This window comes from Entelurus aequoreus, linkage group LG12 (assembly GCF_033978785.1).
Source record: "Entelurus aequoreus isolate RoL-2023_Sb linkage group LG12, RoL_Eaeq_v1.1, whole genome shotgun sequence".
NCBI classification, from domain to species: domain Eukaryota; kingdom Metazoa; phylum Chordata; class Actinopteri; order Syngnathiformes; family Syngnathidae; genus Entelurus; species Entelurus aequoreus.
Window position 1 is genome coordinate 65,546,120 of NC_084742.1, and position 20,373 is coordinate 65,566,492.

Here is a 20,373-nt window from a genome sequence, read left to right on the forward strand (position 1 = left end):
TAAAAACTATAAATCGACGGATAGACCTGGGGCCGTACTTATCAAGCTTCTTAGAGTGCCATTTTACACTTAAGTCCTGAGAATTTGCGAAATTTAGTCCTACTCTCAAACTTAAGAATAAAAGCTTTTTATCAACGTTCTTAAGTCTAAGAATCACTCCTACTCTCAACCATATTTAAGAGACCTTCAGAGGTGTCTTAAGTGGTTAGGAGTTGCCAGCAGGGGATGGCACTGAGGCGAGAGAGACGTGCGCCAACGTTCAGGGAACGGAACAATGTTTTGTATTTTTTTGATGACGAGCAGCTGATCAAACGGTATCGTTTAGACAGAGCGGATATTATTTTTGTCACAGATTTAATACTTTTCGATTCCTTGTTGATTTCTGCATGTGTCTGCAGTGGGCTAGTATATATAGAGCCACCCACACCAGTTTCAAATTAGTTGCCTAATTAATGAATTGGAAAGAAAATGTTATGAGAGTAGCGTATGTGTGTGGCCGTGAGGTGAGTGACGTCAGTGAGTGTGTGGGCGAGAGAAGAGAGGGAGCGGTAGCGTGAGTGCCGGCGGGGACTAGTTTGTTTTGTATTATTTTGTAGTTTATTGTCAAAATATACACACCCATTGTCCAAGATATTTCTTTATTCTTAGACAACGGATTCCCTTCCGTGATTGGTCATTTCTATGGACACAGAAATGACGTCACCTAAAATTCTGTTTACGGCACATAGTAATGTCGTAATTCAGCTCTGAGTGTGACACTTAAGATTCAGTCCTACACTTCGCTGAAAGTGTGAGTAAGACGCTTGATAACTAACTTTTAAGTGCAGCTTTCAGCGAAGAATTTATTTACTCTTAAGTCAACTCTTAGCAGACTTCTTAGGAGTAATTCTAAGAAGCTTGATAATTACGGCCCCCAGAAGTTGATTGAGAGACTAAAGCGTTAAAAGTAAAAATAAATAATGTATGACTTATTTTCAACACTTTTGGATCCCCCAAAACTTTTAGTGGGATTTTTTTTTTTTTTTTTTTTTTTTTTTAAACTGTCATTGCTAAAAAATAATAATAAAAAAATTATAATAATCAAAATCAATGTTCTGATTTATTGACTGACAGTATTTAAAGCTCCAATTAATTCAATCAAATATTCCACTTAAATTTTTTTGGGGTGGGGGGATATTGCATATTTTGTGTGTTTCATATATAAAAAAACAAAGTTTTATTTGACAAAAAGAAAAAAAAACAATAAAAATATAAAAACTATAATCGAAGGATAGATCTGAAGTTGATTGAGAGACTGAAGCGTTAAAAGTAAAAATAAATAATGTATGACTTATTTTCAACACTTTTGGATCCCCCAAAACTTTTAGTGGGATTTTTTTTTTTTTTTTTTTAAACTGTCATCACTAAAAAATAATAATAATAATAATGAATCAAAATCAATGTTTTTATGATTAATTGACTGACAGTATTTAAACTCCAATTACTTCAATCAAATATTACACTTCAAAACATTTTTTGGGGAATATATTGTGTATTTTGTGTGTTTGCTATATAAAAAAACAAAGTTTTCTTTGACGGAATGAAAAAAAAACCAATGAAAATATAAAAACTATAATTGACGGATAGATGTGAAGTTGATTGAGAGACTGAAGAGTTAAAAGTAAAAATAAATCATGTATGACTTATTTTCAACACTTTTGGATCTCCCAAAACTTTTAGTGGGATTTTATTTTTTTAAACTGTCATTGCTAAAAAAAAAAATACATATATATATATATATATATATATATATTAATCAAAATCAATGTTATGATTTATTGACCGACAGTATTTAAACTCTAATTACTTCAAACAAATATTCAACTTTATAAAAATTTGGGGGAAAATATTGCATATTTTGTGTGTGTTTGCAATTTAAAGAAAACTAAGAGTTTTTTTTACAACGAAAAGAAAAAATAAACAATGAAAATATAAAAACTATAATCCACGGATAGATCTGAAGTTGATTGAGAGACTGAAGAGTTAAAAGTAAAAATAAATAATATATGACTTATTTTCAACACTTTTTGATCCCCCAAAACTTTTAGTGGGAATTATTATTATTATTATTATTATTTTATTTTTTTACCGTCATTGTTAAAAAAATAAAAATAAAATAAAAATAATAATCAAAATCAATGTTATGATTTATTGACTGACAGTATTTAAATCTCCAATTACTTCAATCAAATATTCCACTTTATTTTTTTTTGGGGTGGGGGGATATTGCATATTTTGTGTGTTTCATATATAAAAAAAAACCAAAGTTTTATTTGATAAAAAGAAAAGAAAAAAAAAGAAAAATATAAAAAACTATAATCGACAGATAGATCTGAAGTTGACTGAGAGACTGAAGCGTTAAAAGTAAAAAATAAATAATGTATGACTTATTTTCAACACTTTTGGATCCTCAACATTTTTAGTGGGATTTTTTTTTTTTTTTTTTTTTAAACTAATTGCTAAAAAAAAAAAAATTAATAATAATGAATCAAAATCAATGTTATGATTTATTGACTGTCAGTATTTAAAGCTCCAATTACAAATATTCTAATTAGAATTTTTTGGGGGGAAAATATTGCATATTTTGTGTGTTTGCTAAATAATTTTAAAAAAAGCTTTCTTTGACAAAAAGAAAAAAAATTAAATACAATGATAAAAACCTAGAATTGAGAGACTGAAGCGTTAAAAGTAAAAATAAATTATGTATGACTTATTTTCAACACTTTTATCAGTGGGGCACTCCCCAACAATTTTAGTGGGATTTTTTATTATTATATTTATCATTTCCCAAAAAATAATAAAGAATCAAAAAGAATGTTATGAATTATTTATTGACCTATTTAAGGCTCCAATTACCTATTTTAAAAACCTCTCCAGCGCTAGTATTCCTATTGTTTCGAATCAATTGTTAGTGGTCCTTCTGGTCACCTCCCATTATCTAAGACCTTGGACCCCAAGAATCTGGGTGGACTGGTGGCAAAGGAGGGAAATGAGTGTTGAGAGAATTAGCCATATTTATTTATGTTTGTGATGCTGGGCAAGTCCTCCCGGCCCCCGGAGGCTTGCATCCCAGCACCAGGGGCCCCTGTAGGCTTGCATCCCAGCACCAGGGGCCCCTGAGGAAGCAGAGGATTTATTTTCTGCGTAACAAGATGAACTTGTGTGTAGTTTCAGGTGTCCGGGCTGATCCAGGAGGGTCACCTGGGGTAACCAAAGACGGGGCAGACTAATCCTTCCAGAAAGTGCCATATTAAGAAAATGGGAGGTGGATGTGCACATCATTGGTCATTTAACATGTAATCCTTCTGCACTGATTGCATGATGAATACACTTCTGCTGCACCAAAAGCCCTCAGACTGGAAGGATGTTATTAGGGTCTCTACTCTAGTCCTCCCTTATTGTTTACTTCCAAGTATGGAGGGTCCTATGTGTCTTTATTACCATTTTTCATACTTGAATTTTTTGGGTTTGATCTTTGTTGACATGAAATTATGCTGACAATTTTACCGGAAAAACAAAAATGTATGTGTTTTTAAAATTCAGTGTATAAAAATGTAGTGTTTTATAATTCTAGCGTGTCTGATTCGACTTTGACACCTCATTGGCTGCGTCGGAATTTTTTTTACACTGAATTGTTATATAATAATACATTATTTGACACTGAATTTGTATTCACTGAATTGCTACACACAAATGTTTTTTACAAATAATTTTATACACTGATTTTTCAATAAAAATTGTCAGCATAATTAGACTTGTTTTTTACAATTTTTTTTTTTTTTACAGTGAATTTGTATACACTGAATTTTTATACGCTGCATTTTAAACCACTGAATGTTTTTCAATAAAAATTGTCAGCATAATTTCCTTTTTTTTTTAAATGGAAGTTGTATACAATGTTTTTTACACTGAATTTTTATGCAATATTTTTTTTACAAAATTCGTATACAATGAATTTTCTTACAATTTATTTTTTATATACTGAATTTTTTTTTTAAAGAAAATTGTCAGTATAGTTTGTATTTTTTTACACTGAATTTTTATATGACACATTTTTTTACACTGAATTTGTATCCACTGAATTTTCATACACATAATTTCTATACACTGAATTTTTAAACACAGAATATTTTCAATGAAAATTGTCAGCATAATTAGATTTTTTTTTTTTACACAGAATTTGTGTACAATAAATTTGTTTACACTGATTTTTTATATACACTGAATTTTAAAACACTGAATTTATTTAAATGAAAATTGTCCGCATAATTAGATTTTTTTTTTTTACACAAATTTTAAAACAGAATATTTTTTTACGTGAAAATTGTCAGCATAATTACATTTTTTTTACACAGAATTTGTGTACAATTAATTTTTACACTGATTTTTTTATAGCCTGAATTTTACATTTATTTCAATGAAAATTGTCCGCATAATTAGAATTTTTTTTACACTGAATTTTAAAACACTGATTTTTTTTTATGAAAATTGTCAGCATTATTTTTTTATTTTTTTTTACACTTAATTTGGATACAATAAAAAATTTTGCACTGCTTTTTTATACACCAAATTCAAAACACTGAATTTTTTCAATGAAAAATTCATTGAAAAAATTTTAATTTTTTTACTCTGAATTTTTTTATTGGAGAACTGTCAGCATAATTCGATTTTTTTTACACAGAATTTGTATCCAATATTTTTTTACACTTAGTCTTTTTACAGTAAATCTGTATGAACTGAATTTCTTTAACACTGATTTATTTTTTACACTGAATTTTTTTGAATGAAAATTGTCAGCATAATTAGATTTTTTTCTTTTTTACAAGATTTTTATTTACAGTGAATTCATATACACTGAATTATTTTACACTGAATTTTAAGACACTGAATTTATTTATTTTTTCATTAAAAATTGTCAGCATAATTTAATTTTTTTCAAACAGAAGTTGTATACAACGTTTTTTACACTGAATATTTATACAATTTTTTTTTTTACACTGAATTTTTATATAACACATTTTTGTACACTTTGTATCCACTGAATTTTCATACACATAATTTCTATACACTGAATTTCTAAACACAGAATATTTTCAATGAAAATTGTCAGCATAATTAGATTTTTTTTTTACACAGCATTTGTGTACAATAAATTTGTTTACACTGATTTTTTTTATACACTGAATTTTAAAACACTGAATTTATTTAAATGAAAATTGTCCGCATAATTAGAATTTTTTTTTACACAAATTTTAAAACAGAATATTTTTTAATGTGAAAATTGTCAGCATAATTAGATTTTTTTTACACAGAATTTGTGTACAATTAATTTTTACACTGATTTTTTTATAGCCTGAATTTTACATTTATTTCAATGAAAATTGTCCGCATAATTAGAATTTTTTTTACACTGAATTTTAAAACACTGATTTTTTTATATGAAAATTTTCAGCATTATTTTTTTATTTTTTTTTACACTTAATTTGGATACAATAAAAAATTTTGCACTGCTTTTTTATACACCAAATTCAAAACACTGAATTTTTTCTATGAAAAATTCATTGAAATTTTTTTTATTTTTTTACTCTGAATTTTTTTATTGGAGAACTGTCAGCATAATTCGATTTTTTTTACACAGAATTTGTATCCAATATTTTTTTACACTTAGTCTTTTTACAGTAAATCTGTATGAACTGAATTTCTTTAACACTGATTTATTTTTTACACTGAATTTTTTTGAATGAAAATTGCCAGCATAATTAGATTTTTTTATTTTTTACAAGATTTTTATTTACAGTGAATTCATATACACTGAATTATTTTACACTGAATTTTAAGACACTGAATTTATTTTTTTTTCATTAAAACTTGTCAGCATAATTTAATTTTTTTAAAACAGAATTTGTATATAATGTTTTTTACACTGAATATTTATACAATATATTTTTTTACACTGAATTCGTATACACTGAATTTTCTTACAATTAATTTTTTATACACTGCATTTTTAAAAAGGAAAATTGTCTTTATAGTTTGTATTTTTTTACACTGAATTTTTATGTAATACATATTTTTGAATTTGTATCCACTCATTTTCATACACAATTTTTTTACACAGAATTTTACACACTGAATTTTTTTTACAGTGAATTTTAAAACACAGATTTTTTAATATGAAAATTGTCAGCATAATTGTTTTTGTTTTTTAACACTGAATTTGTATACAATTAATTTTTTTTACACTTTTTCGTTATACACTGAATTTTAAAACACATAATTTATTTCAATAAAAATTGTCAGCATAATTAGAATTTTTTTAACACTGATTTTTAAAACACAGAATTTTTTTTTACATGAAAATTGGCAGCATCATTGGATTTTTTCTTTACACAGAATTTGTGTACAGTGATTTTTTTTACACTGATTTTTTTACACACTGAATTTTAAAACACTGAATTTATTTAAATGAAATTTGTCAGCAAAATTTAAAAAAAAATTACACAGAATTTTTTTACAACGAATTTTAAAACACTGATTTTTTGTATGAAAATTGTCAGCATAATTTGATTTTTTTTTTTACACTTAACACTAGAAGTCCCAGCATTTTTCTGTCTACTTAGAAGACCCAGAGAGGGGTCATTTGGCCCGACGCTTTTCCCGAATACACTAATCACTCATTTTGTTATGGTAATGAGGCTGTTAGGGGCAGTTTGTCTAGGTAGACAGAAAAATTATACATGTGGGAAATGCCGAAAGGAGCAATGGCAGTGCCAGGATTGTGAGTGACTGCTCAAATGTATGTCAGTCACGTTTACATGGACATGGTTTTTCATTCTTTGTAAATATGCTTTTTTCTTTGTAAATTTTTTTTTTTAAACTATTTTTGGCACACAAAAATAACAATTGCTTCTGCAACAACCCTCCACACCAAAACTGGGAAAACAGTTGCTTTTTCATTCTTTGTAAATATGTTTTGTTTTGTATTTTTTTTAACAATAAATGTCAGAGTGTTGATCCCTTCATTCTGTTGATCCTTGCAAAAACACACACAACCTACCTCAGAACTAAAGCTTGAGCTGTAAGGTCCCCTCCCCCACACAGGCTCAAGTGGCCCCCTGCCGTGTGCCACTAACAGCCACATTTTCATAACAAAAGGAGTGTCCACAGGGGGGACTAGGGGTCAAATGACCCTCTTGTGTGTTTTCTAGGTAAAAATGTCAATTGACCCTTCTCTGGGACTTCGCGTGTTAATTTGTATTCAATTAATTTTTTTACACTGATTTTTTTATACACTGAATTTTAAAACACTGAATTTCTTTCAATAAAAATGGTCAGCATCATTTGAAAAGGTTACTAGTTCTACTGCAGCAAGGTTACTAGTTGTACTGCAGCAAGGTTACTAGTTCTACTGCAGCAAGGTTTGTTGTTGTGATGCAACAAGGCCAGACTCCTCCCAGGGTGTAAAAGAGCTGCTGTATGAATGAATGAACTTTCATGTGCACATTTCAAGTGAACAATACCACCAACGTGGTATAAAAGGAGACAATTAATCAACAAGTTGCAACCAGTGGGAGTGGGAGTGGGAGTGGGAGTGGGAGTGGGAGTGGGAGTGGGAGGACGCTAACTTCTCATACTTGGCTCACTGCACCTCCAGGCAAGGACAGGAAAAAGGTGACTTTGGCGAGTGGCGGTGAGGGGGCGGAGCTTAGCCACGAGACCATCACAAGACTGACAGCTGCTGGATGAGCTCACAGCAGCTTAGCAGCAGGTTTCAGTTTCATGTGTGCCGCTTTGATGGAAGGACAACGTGAAAACAACCATTGAATGTTCCGGCAACGTGACAAGAAAGACATATTTTTTAAAGTGGACATAACAATATGTAATATACACACTGCGAGTATATATATATAATGTAGTAACAGACACCTTCATAACAATATGTAATATGTACAATATACACACTGCAAGTATATATATAATGTAGTAACAGACACCTTCATAACAATATGTAATATGTACAATATACACACTGCATGTATATATGTAATGTAGTAACAGACACCTTCATAACAATATGTAATATGTACAATATACACACTGCAAGTATATATATAATGTAGTAACAGACACCTTCATAACAATATGTTATATGGTTAATAGGGTGAAAGTGTAAAAGCCAGCATGTGTGATGGTATGGGGGTGTATTAGTGGGCAAGACATGGGTAACTTACACATCTGTGAAGGCACCATTAATGCTGAAAGGTACATACAGCTTTTGGAGCAACATATGTTGCCATCCAAGCAACGTTACCATGGACGCCCCTGCTTATTTCAGCAAGACGATGCCGAGCCAGGTGTTACAACACCGTGGCTTCATAGTAAAAGAGTGCGGGTACTAGACTGGCCTGCCTGTAGTCCAGACCTGTCTCCCATTGAAAATGTGTGGCGCATTATGAAGGCTGCTTTTGGCTTTTGTAGGTGCCCAAAGATTCACCCTCGTGTCAAGTGCGCAAAAAAAAAGAAAGAAAAAAAAAAGTGGTAAACATTTGCTGACGCACTCGTCCAGACAGAAGTCCGAGGTCAGCCCGGCCTGCGAGACTATCACCGTACATGACCGTGTTAAAGTGCAAGACTTCTGACCAGTGGGTCGCTCGCAGCCACACCAAAAATATGTGTTTTGTTTGCCTTTGAGGACTTGACCACGTTCTAACACATTCTTCCAGAGAGACACTTTGTTCTTGGCCTCCACTCGGGACAGGAGCGCCATCAAGGCCATGACGGCTAAATGATACAACACACACACATACACACACACACACACACACACACACACACACACACGCGCGCGCACACACACACACACACACACATACACACACACACACACACACACACATTCTTGTATTTGTTACCTTCTTGAGACCTGAGAAAAATGCCTCCCTCTTTAGGACCAGCCTTTCTAGATATATAAAGAAGTGTATTTACAACATTAATGATATATACATACTATGCAAATATAAAAAAGCTTGTTGCGAAAAATGAGTTGGAATTTCACAAGAAAAACTTTGAATTCCGGCATTTTTTTAATGAAAGTCATCATTTTACTCAACACAAGTCAAAATGTTACAAGAAAAACTGCACATGTGTGCAATATTATGATGAAAGTTGGAATTTTGCTCAATAACTGTCGCAATTTTGCAAGAAAAGCTGAAAATGTTGGCAATTTTATGAAAAGAGTCTTCATTTTACTCGACAAAAGTCACAATTTTGTAAGAAAACGTTCAAATGTTGGCAATATTATAATAATAATCAGAATATTACCTGGCAAAATGACAAGTCATAATTTTACTCAAAAAATGTCTCTATTTTACAAGAACAACAAAAAAATGGGCAATATTGTGATAAAAGTCAGAATTTTACAGGAGAAATGTCACCATTTTGCGTTAAAAAGCAATAATTTTACATAAGAAGGAATAATTTTACGAGAAAATATTGCAACATTACAAACAGAAAGAATATGAGAAATTGTTTTCAATTTTATAAGAAAAAAGTTGACACATTGTTAGAAAAAGACTGCTTTTAGTTTATTTTTTTACTTTTTGTTTGTACTTGGTTTTTAATCTTCATTATTTACTTCAAGTTATTACAGTATGTCTCTATATACATATTTATTTATTTATTTTAATTAATTTTGTCCAAAGGGGGCGCATTTCAATTTCTTACACACACTTGTTATTTCATATGTTGACCAGAGGGGGTACACTTAAAATTTTTACACACACTTGTTATTTCATATGTTGACAGTCAATTTTTTTGGGACCACCCTCATTTTGATAGATGTCACCACAAATGAGACATTGTCTATTAGATGCAATGTTATTGATTTATGTCATCACTTGTTCACACCTCCTCATATGGAAGATACTTTTCCTTCTTCATGTCTCAAGAAGGGTAGAAATACAAGAACACACACACACATTCTTGTATTTGTTACCTTCTTGAGACCTGAGAAAAATGCCTCCCTCTTTAGGACCACAATTTCTAGATATATAAAGAAGTGTATTTACAACATTAATAATATATACATACTATGCAAATATAAAAAAGCTTGTTTTGAAAAATGAGTTGCAATTTCACAATAAAAAGGTCACAATTTCACAAGTGAAACTTTTTATAATAAAAGTCGTAATTTTACTCAATGCAAGTCAAAAGTTACATGAAAAACTTAACATTTGTGCAATAATATGATAAAAGTTGGATTTTTACTCAATAACTGTCGCAATTTTACAAGAAAAGCTGAAAATGTTGGCAATTTTATGAAAAGAGACGTACTTTTACTCGAGAAAAGTCACAATTTTATAAGAAAACTTAAACATTTTGGCAATATTATAATAATAATGGGAATTTTGCTTGGCAAAATGATGACAAAGACAAAAGTTTTTTTGTGAAAAATCAGTAGGAATTTCACAAGATAAAGGTCACAATTTCACAAGTGAAACTTAGAATGTCGTCATTTTTATAATAAAGTCGTCACTTTACTCAATGCAAGTCAAAATGTTACAAGAAAAACTGAACATGTGTGCAATATTATGATAAAAGTCATCATTTTACTCAATAACAGTCGCAATTTTACAAGAAAAGCTGAACATTTTGGCAATTTTATGAAAAGAGTTGTAATTTTACTCGACAAAAGTCACAATTTTATAAGAAAACTTTCAAATTTGGGCAATATTATAATAATAATCTGAATTTTGCTTGGCAAAATGATGACAAAAGTCATCATTTTACTCAAAAAATGTCACTAATTTACAAGAACAACAGAAAAATGGGCAATATTGTGATAAAAGTCAGAATTTTATATGACAAATGTCACCATTTTACATAAAAAAGTAATAATTTTACATAAAAAAGTAATAATTTTACGGGAAAATATTGCAATTTTACAGAAACAGAAAGGATATGAGAAATTATTCCCAATTTTATTAGAAAAACGTTGACACATTGTGAGAAAAAAAACTGCAATTTTACAAGAAAAGCTTAACATTTTGGCAATTTTATAAAAAGAGTCGTAATTTTACTCGACAGAAGTCACAATTTTATAAGAAAACTTAAAACTTTTGGCAATATTTTAATAATAATGGGAATTTTGCTTGGCAAAATGATGACAAAAGCTTTTTGGGAAAAATCAGTTGGAATTTCACAATAAAAAGGTCACAATTTCACAAGAAAAACTTTGAATTTTGGCATTCATATAATAAAAGTCGTAATTTTACTCAACGCAGGTCAAAATGCTACAAGAAAAACTGAACATGTGTGCAATATTATGATAAAAGTTGGATTTTTACTCAATAACTGTCGCGATTTTACAAGAAAATCTTAAAATTTTGTAATTTTATGAAAAGAGTCATAATTTTACTCGACAAAGTCACAATTTTATAAGAAAACTTTAAAATTTCGGCAATATTTTAACAATAATCAGAATTTTACTTGGCAGAATGATGACAAAAGTCATCATTTTACTCAAAAAATGTCACTATTTTACAAGAATAACAAAACAATTGACAGTATTGTGACAAAAGTCTGAATTTTACATGAGAAATGTCACCATTTTGCATTAAAAGTAATAATTTTACATAAAAAAGTAATAATTTTACGAGAAAATATTGCAACATTAAAAATGTCACTAATTTACAAGAACAACAGAAAAATGGGCAATATTGTGATAAAAGTCAGAATTTTATATGACAAATGTCACCATTTTGCATTAAAAAGTAATAATTTGACATAAAAAAGTAATAATTTTACATAAAAAAAGTAATAATTTTACGGGAAAATATTGCAATATTTCAGAAACAGAAAGGATATGAGAAATTATTCCCAAATTTATTAGAAAAACGTTGACACATTGTGAGAAAAAAACTGCAATTTTACAAGAAAAGCTTAACATTTTGGCAATTTTATAAAAAGAGTCGTAATTTTACTCGACAAAAGTCGCAATTTTATAAGAAAACTTAAAACTTTTGGCAATATTTTAATAATAATGGGAATTTTGCTTGGCAAAATGATGACAAAAGACAAAAGCTTTTTGTGAAAAATCAGTTGGAATTTCACAAGAAAAAGGTCACAATTTCACAAGAAAAACTTTGAATTTTGGCGTTTATATAATAAAAGTCGTAATTTTACTCAACGCAGGTCAAAATGCTACAAGAAAAACTGAACATGTGTGCAATATTATGATAAAAGTTGGATTTTTACTCAATAACTGTCGCGATTTTACAAGAAAAGCTTAAAATTTTGTAATTTTATGAAAAGAGTCATAATTTTACTCGACAAAGTCACAATTTTATAAGAAAACTTTAAAATTTGGGCAATATTTTAACAATAATCGGAATTTTACTCGGCAGAATGATGACAAAAGTCATCATTTTACTCAAAAAATGTCACTATTTTACAAGAATAACAAAACAATTGACAATATTGTGACAAAAGTCTGAATTTTACATGAGAAATGTCACCATTTTGCATTAAAAGTAATAATTTTACATAAAAAAGTAATAATTTTATGAGAAAATATTGCAACATTAAAAATGTCACTAATTTACAAGAACAACAGAAAAATGGGCAATATTGTGATAAAAGTCAGAATTTTATATGACAAATGTCACCATTTTGCATTAAAAAGTAATAATTTGAGATAAAAAAGTAATAATTTTACATAAAAAAGTAATAATTTTACGGGAAAATATTGCAATATTACAGAAACAGAAAGAATATGAGAAATTATTCCCAATTTTATTAGAAAAACATTGACACATTGTGAGAAAAAGACTGCAATTTTACAAGAAAAGCTTAACATTTTGGCAATTTTATAAAAAGAGTCGTAATTTTACTCGACAAAAGTCGCAATTTTATAAGAAAACTTGAAACTTTTGGCAATATTTTAATAATAATGGGAATGTTGCTTGGCAAAATGATGACAAAAGACAAAAGCTTTTTGTGAAAAATCAGTTGGAATTTCACAAGAAAAAGGTCACAATTTCACAAGAAAACTTTGAATTTTGGCATTTATATAATAAAAGTCGTAATTTTACTCAACGCAGGTCAAAATGCTACAAGAAAAACTGAACATTTGTGCAATATTATGATAAAAGTTGGAATTTTAGTCAATAACTGTCGCAATTTTACAAAAAAAGCTTAACATTTTGGCAATTTTATGAAAAGAGTCGTAATTTTACTTGAGAAAAGTCACAATTTTATAAGAAAACTTAAAAATGTGGGCAATATTATAATAATCGGGATTTTACTTGGCAGAATGATGACAAAAGTCATAATTTTACTCAAAAAATGTCACTGTTTTACAAGAACAACAAAAACTGGCAATATTGTGACAAAAGTCAGAATTTTATATGACAAATGTGACCATTTTGCATTAAAAAGTAATAATTTCACATAAAAAAGTAATAATTTTACGAGAAAATATTGCAACATTACAGAAACAGAAAGAATATGAGAAATTGTTCCCAATTTTTTGAGAAAAAAGTCGACACATTGTGAGAAAAAGACTGCTTTTAGTTCATTTATTTTATTTTTTGTTTGTAATTGGTGTTTAATATTCATCATTTACTTCAAGTTATTACAGTATGTCTCTATATACATTTTTATTATTTAAAAAAAAAAATTAATTTTGGCCAAAGGGGGCACAATTCGGAACTTACGTTAGCACAACTACTTCATGTTACCGTCATCACTCTCTTAAACTATGGAAAAGCTCCAAAGTGTCACGTGAGGGTGAGTATGAAGTCATCTTTGCCACCCTGATTGAACATACCACATGGCGTTTAAATAGACACACGGTCTATTTAAACGCCACGCTACACGTGTTAGAGCCGTGCTGTTGTCGGAGCTGCACAAAGTGACACACACACACACACACACACACACACACACACACACACACACACACACACACACACACACACACACACACACACACACACACACACACACACACACACACACACACACACACACACACACACACACACACACACACACACACACACACACACACACACACACACACACACACTTCTCTAGGCCGGTGCCTCAACATTATTTTCTCTTACGACCCCTTACTCTGCGCCGTGACTTGAAATACAATCATTTAATATCATTTGGTGGCAACAAAGCCCATTTTTGGGTGTTGCAATAGATGAATCTCATAGAAAATATACAACATAAGCTGGCAAGAAGTATTTCAACAATGATCAAAGCAAAATATGTGCCAGAGACACGAAAATGACTCCGTGTTCTGTACTGCTCACTCCTGTTATTGTGCAGAAATATGAGGAAAATACTAGAAAAGTACACTTTGGGCACTAACCGTGTTAGAAAAAAGAATAATACATCATGTTGGATGTTAGCGTATTGTCTACTCTTCGCTAAGAACATTCAAGCGTGTACAAAGCATAAATAATCTCTGATAAGTTCTATTTAAAGTCACTAACACCACCGGCCAAGTTTTCCTGACAGAGTGAGACCTCTTGTTCGCCGACTATCTTCGTGTTTTTGCGCTCAGTCAAGCGCAAGGAGAGGGCGAGACAAAACCCGCGGGCATACAGAGACGGTAATGTTAAGAGTTAAAACATTTTATTAACGTGATGAAAAAATATTAAATATGACTTTAAATTTATCGAAATTGACGCGATAATTATGTTTCTTTATTTTGTTTTTTTTACTGTTAAGAGTTAAAACATTTCATTAACACAATTAAAAAGCATTAAATATGACTTTGAATAATTCATCGTAATTGACGCAATAATTATGTTTTTTGTGTTTTTTTTTTTTTTTTACTGTTAAGAGTTGAAACATTTCATTAACACGATTTAAAAACATATTTAATATGACTTTAAATTTATCGTAATTGACGCGATAATTATTATGTTTCTTTATTTTTATTTTTATTATTTTTTTACTGTTAAGAGTTAAAACATTTCATTAACGCGATTAAAAAACATTAAATATGACTTTAAGTAATGTATCATAATTGATGCGATAATTATGTTTTTTTAATTTATTTCTATTTTTTACAGTTAAGAGTTAAAACATTTAATTAACACAATTAAAAAGCATTAAATATGACTTTAAATAATTCATCGGAATTGACGCGATAATCATGTTTTTTTTTTAATTTTATTGTTAAAAGTTAAAACATTTCATTAACGGTATTAAAAAACATTGAATATGACTTTAAATTTATCGTAATTGACGAGATAATTATGTTTTTTATGATATTTTTTATTTTTACTGTTAAGAGTTAAAACATTTCATTAACGTGATGGAAAAAAAATTAAATATGACTTTAAATGTAACGTAATTGACGCGATAATTATGATGTTTCTTTAATTTTATTTGTTTTATTTTTTTACTGTTAAGAGTTGAAACATTTCATTAACGTGTTAAAAAAATATTAAATATGACTTTAAATAATTTATCATAATTGACGCGATAATTATGTTTTTTTATTATTTTATTTTTTTACGTATAAGAGTTAAAACATTTCATTAACACAATTAAAAAACATTAAATATGACTTTAAATAACTCATCGTAATTGACGCAATAATTATGATGTTTTTGAATTTTTTACTGTTAGGAGTTAAAACATGTCATTAACACAATTAAAAAACATTAAATATGACTTTAAATTATTTATTGTAATTGACGCGATAATTATGTTTTTTTTCATTTATTTCTTTTTTTTACTGTTAAGAGTTTAAACACGATTAAAAAACATTAAATATGACTTTAAATTTATTGTAAGTGATGCGATAATTATGTTTTTTTATTTTTATTTTTTTTACTGTTAAGAGTTAAAACATTTCATTAACGCGATGAAAAAAAATGCAATATGACTTTAAATAATTAATCGTAGTTGACGCAATAATTATGTTTTTATATTTTTTTACTGTTAAGAGTTAAAAAAATGTATAAACACAATTTAAAAACATGACTTAAAATTTATCGTAATTGACGCAATAATTATGATGTTTTTTTATTAAAACATTTTTTTACTGTTAAGAGTTAAAACATTTCATTAATGGGATTAAAAAACATTGAATATGACTTTAAATTTATCGTAATTGATGCGATAATTATGATGTTTTTTTTATTTTTTACTGTTAATAGTTAAACAATGTCATTAACGCGATTAAAAAACATTAAATATGACTTTAAATAATTCATCGTAATTGACGCGATAATTATGTTTTTTTTTCATTTATTTCTTTTTTTTTACTGTTAAAAGTTTTAAAATGTCCTTAGTGCGATTAAAAAACATATTGAATACCACTTGAAATTTATTGTAATTAATGTGATAATTATGTTTTTTTTTGTTTTTTTTTTACTGTTAAGAGTTAAAACATTTCATTAACGCGATGAAAAAACATTAAATATGACTTAAATAATTAATCGTAATTGACGCGATAATTGTTTGGGTTTTTTTGGGGTTTTTTTACTGTTAAAGAGTTAAAACATTTCATTAACGCGATTAAAAAACATTAAATATGACTTTAAATTTATTGTAAATGATGCGATAATTATGTTTTTTTATTTTTATTTTTAATTTTTTTTACTGTTAAGAGTTAAAACATTTCATTAACGCGATGAAAAAAAATTCAATATGACTTTAAATAATTCATCGTAGTTGACGCAATAATTATGTTTTTATATTTTTTTACTGTTAAGAGTTAAAAAAATGTATAAACACAATTTAAAAACATGACTTAAAATTTATCGTAATTGACGCAATAATTATGATGTTTTTTTATAAAAAAATTTTTTTACTGTTAAGAGTTAAAACATTTCATTAATGGGATTAAAAAACATTGAATATGACTTTAAATTTATCATAATTGACGCGATAATTATGATGTATTTTTATTTTTTACTGTTAAGAGTTAAACAATGTCATTAACGCGATTAAAAAACATTAAATATGACTTTAAATAATTTATCGTAATTGATGCGATAATTCTGTGTTTTTTTTTCATTTATTTCTTCTTTTTTTTTTACTGTTAAAAGTTTTTAAATTTCCTTAATGCGATTAAAAAACATATTGAATACCACTTGAACTTTATTGTAATTGATGCGATAATTATGTTTTTATTTTTTTTATTTTTTTACTGTTAAGAGTTAAAACATTTCATTAACGCGATGAAAAAACATGAAATATGACTTAAATAATTAATCGTAATTGACGCGATAATTGTTTTTTGTTTTTTTTGTTTTTTTACTGTTAAAGAGTTAAAACATTTCATTAACGCGATTAAAAAAACATTGAATATGACTTTACATTAATCGTAATTGACGCAATAATTAAGTTTTGTTTTTTGTTTTTTATTGTTAAGAGTTAAAACATTTCATTAATGCGATTAAAAAACATTAAATATGACTTTAAATCATTTCTAGTAATTGACGCGATAATTATGTTTTTTTATCTTTATTTTTTTACTGTTAAGAGTTAAAACATTTCATTAACGCGATTAAAAAATATCAAATATGACTAAATAATTTATCGTAATTGACAAGATAATTGTTTAAACAATTCATTAACGCGAATAAAAAAACATTAATTATGACTTTGAATAATTTATCGTAATTGACGCGATAAAAATTATTTAAAAAAAAATTGTATTCATTAAAAAAAAATTCAAAATACAAAATTGTATTTATAGTAATTAACGCGATAATTGTGATGTTTTTTTCTGTTAAGAGTTAAAACCTTTCATTAATGCGATTAAAAAACATTGAATATGACTTTTAAAATGTATCGTAATTATGATTTTTTTTTTTTTTTTTTAATTTTAATAATACAAAATAAAATAAAATTAACGAATAAATAAAAATTAAAAATAAGATACAAATTACAAAATGATGATGTTTTTAGTTTTCATTCAAGCTATCTATGAGTGACAAAGCTTACTAATATTACTTAAAGTAAACATTTTTCTTGCCTTTTGGCATGTTTTTTTAGTTAATATAGCTAGGAAGCATTGCCGTGGCAAAACAATTTGCACTATTTAATATACAACGAGACAAAAGACGCGTGCAGCTGGGAGTGCACTGGAAGCACAGGGAAATCTATGCAATACAAAAGAGGCTGCAAAGCCAATTCAAGCGTTTACACACGATACGCCTTCGATTCCAAAGTCAGAACAGGTGCGCTGGGGAACAAATAAAACAAACAGGAAGCGGAAACTACAAAATAAAAGCGCTAGACAGGAACTAAGCACTAAACATGGGAAAGACTGTGACCTGCAGTATTGTTGTTTAGTTGGACAAAGCATCAGTGGACTGCAAATGGCCCCGGGGCCGCACTTTGAACACCTGCATATGTTTTGTTACTGGAGGAGACAGTTTGCCTACCTGAGCACTTTGGTGCCAGCCTTGCAGCCCTGCAAGTCCACCATGCAGCCCGAGGTCACGTAGGAGGCCAGGTTGATCTCCGAGAACTCTGCCTGGGAAGGAACAAAAATAACATTTTGACCATTCAGTCACATTTTACTGTGTTTGACGAGTATTTTTGTACTTCATTTCACATACTTTGGGCCTAAGACCCACATCCCAGGCGCTAAACACCGTGTGCTAACTATATGTTGTGTGTGATCTACTAAGACTGGGTGTAGAATTAATAACTGGTGCAAAGTTGTGTTTTTTAAATCACATTTTTGCATGTATTATGTGCCCATGGAAACACTCATTTCCCTCCACATTTGTGTTTTAAAGTCTCCAACCTGTGGGGTTTTACAACGTTCAACAATCAGCACACAGCTTTATCTGTGACACCTTTTCTGCTATATAAATTGGTAGGGGTGTATAAAAAAATATATAAAAACTTGTTTATTTTCGAATGAATCGCGATTCTTATTTGTAACAATTCTTAATCGATTTTAAAAAATCAAAAATCGATCAATGTTTTTTTGTTTCTTTTATCTGTAACACAATTTCAGCTATATAAATTGGTAGGGGTGTATTCAAAAATAAAAAATAATCTGTTTTTCGAATGAATCGCGATTGTTATTTGTAACAATTCTTAATCGGTTAAAAAAAAGAAAAAATTTATAAATGTTTTTTTCTTTATCTGGAACACCTTTTCTCCATTCCATAAGCATTCCAACAAATGTTTCTATTTTTTTTTTCGTTGAAATTTCCAGTTTTTCCTGAAATTCCAGTAATTCCAGAATATCTATTCTCAATTCAAACTGCTACTACGTCAACATTTTTCAACCGATTCGAAACATTCCTCTTAGCTGGGACAACAAATGCTTCTCTTTTTTTTTCGTACAAATTCCCGATTTTCCCGAAATTCCAGGAATTCCGAATTACCCATTCTCAGTTCAAACTGCTACTACGTCAACATTTTTCAACCGATTAGAACAATTCCAACACCAACCCATTCATATCATCTAGGACACTTGTGGTTTCATGTATATTTTCAAAAATTCCCTGTTTTCCCGAAATTCCCAAATTTCCAGGAAAATCCCATTCAAATGAATGGACATATTCATATTCACTTTCAACATTGGAACTATTCCAACAGTCGGTCTACATCCCATCAGCATTGCAAATGTTTCTATTTTTTTTTCCGTACAAATTTCCAGTTTTCCTGAAATTCCAGAATATCTGTTCTCAATTCAAACTGCTACTACGGCAACATTTTTCAACCGATTCGAAAAATTCCAACACCAACCCATTCAGATCATCTAGGACAGTTCCGCTAGTATCAATATTTTCAAAAATTCCTGGTTTTCCTGAAATTTCCAGGAAAATCCCATTCAAATGAATGGACATATTCATAGTTCTACAATGCCCAACATTTTTAAAGTTTTGCTCCATTATTTTTTTTACCTAATTCCGACATTTGAACCATCCACCCACACTACTCTTCACATATAACCAAGTATTGCTAAAGTTTTAGCATTTTAACAAATTATTCATGTTTAGACTGAAAAAGTATGAATTTTGATACTTTGAAGTATGCTAACGTTTCTTTTATTTACACACTAACGTTTTACGATAGCTTTTTTAGCTAATTGTATATGTTTACAGCTACAAATCATGGTTCGTGGTACTCAGTTTCAGGACAGGGTCAGCTCCTCAACATTCAAACACTTTCAACATTGGAGCTATTCCAACAGTCGGTCTACATCCCATCAGCATTCCAACAAATGTTTCTATCATCTAGGACAGTTGTACTAGTATCAATATTCTAGTTGAGAGTCCAAACCTCAATGAGACCTTTGAATTAAAGATTGGTGAATATATCTTCACAGAC

General features: G+C 29.1%; 1 protein-coding gene across 1 annotated transcript in view; it reads right to left on the minus strand.

Annotated features, from left to right (window-relative positions):
* Window positions 1-20,373, minus strand: part of LOC133662925 (synapsin-3-like) — a 107,094-nt gene that overhangs the window by 17,130 nt on the left and 69,591 nt on the right. The window contains exon 5 of the mRNA XM_062067129.1: window positions 18,465-18,556. Coding sequence (XP_061923113.1) covers window positions 18,465-18,556 — 92 coding nt within the window. The remainder of the gene's footprint in view (window positions 1-18,464; window positions 18,557-20,373) is intronic.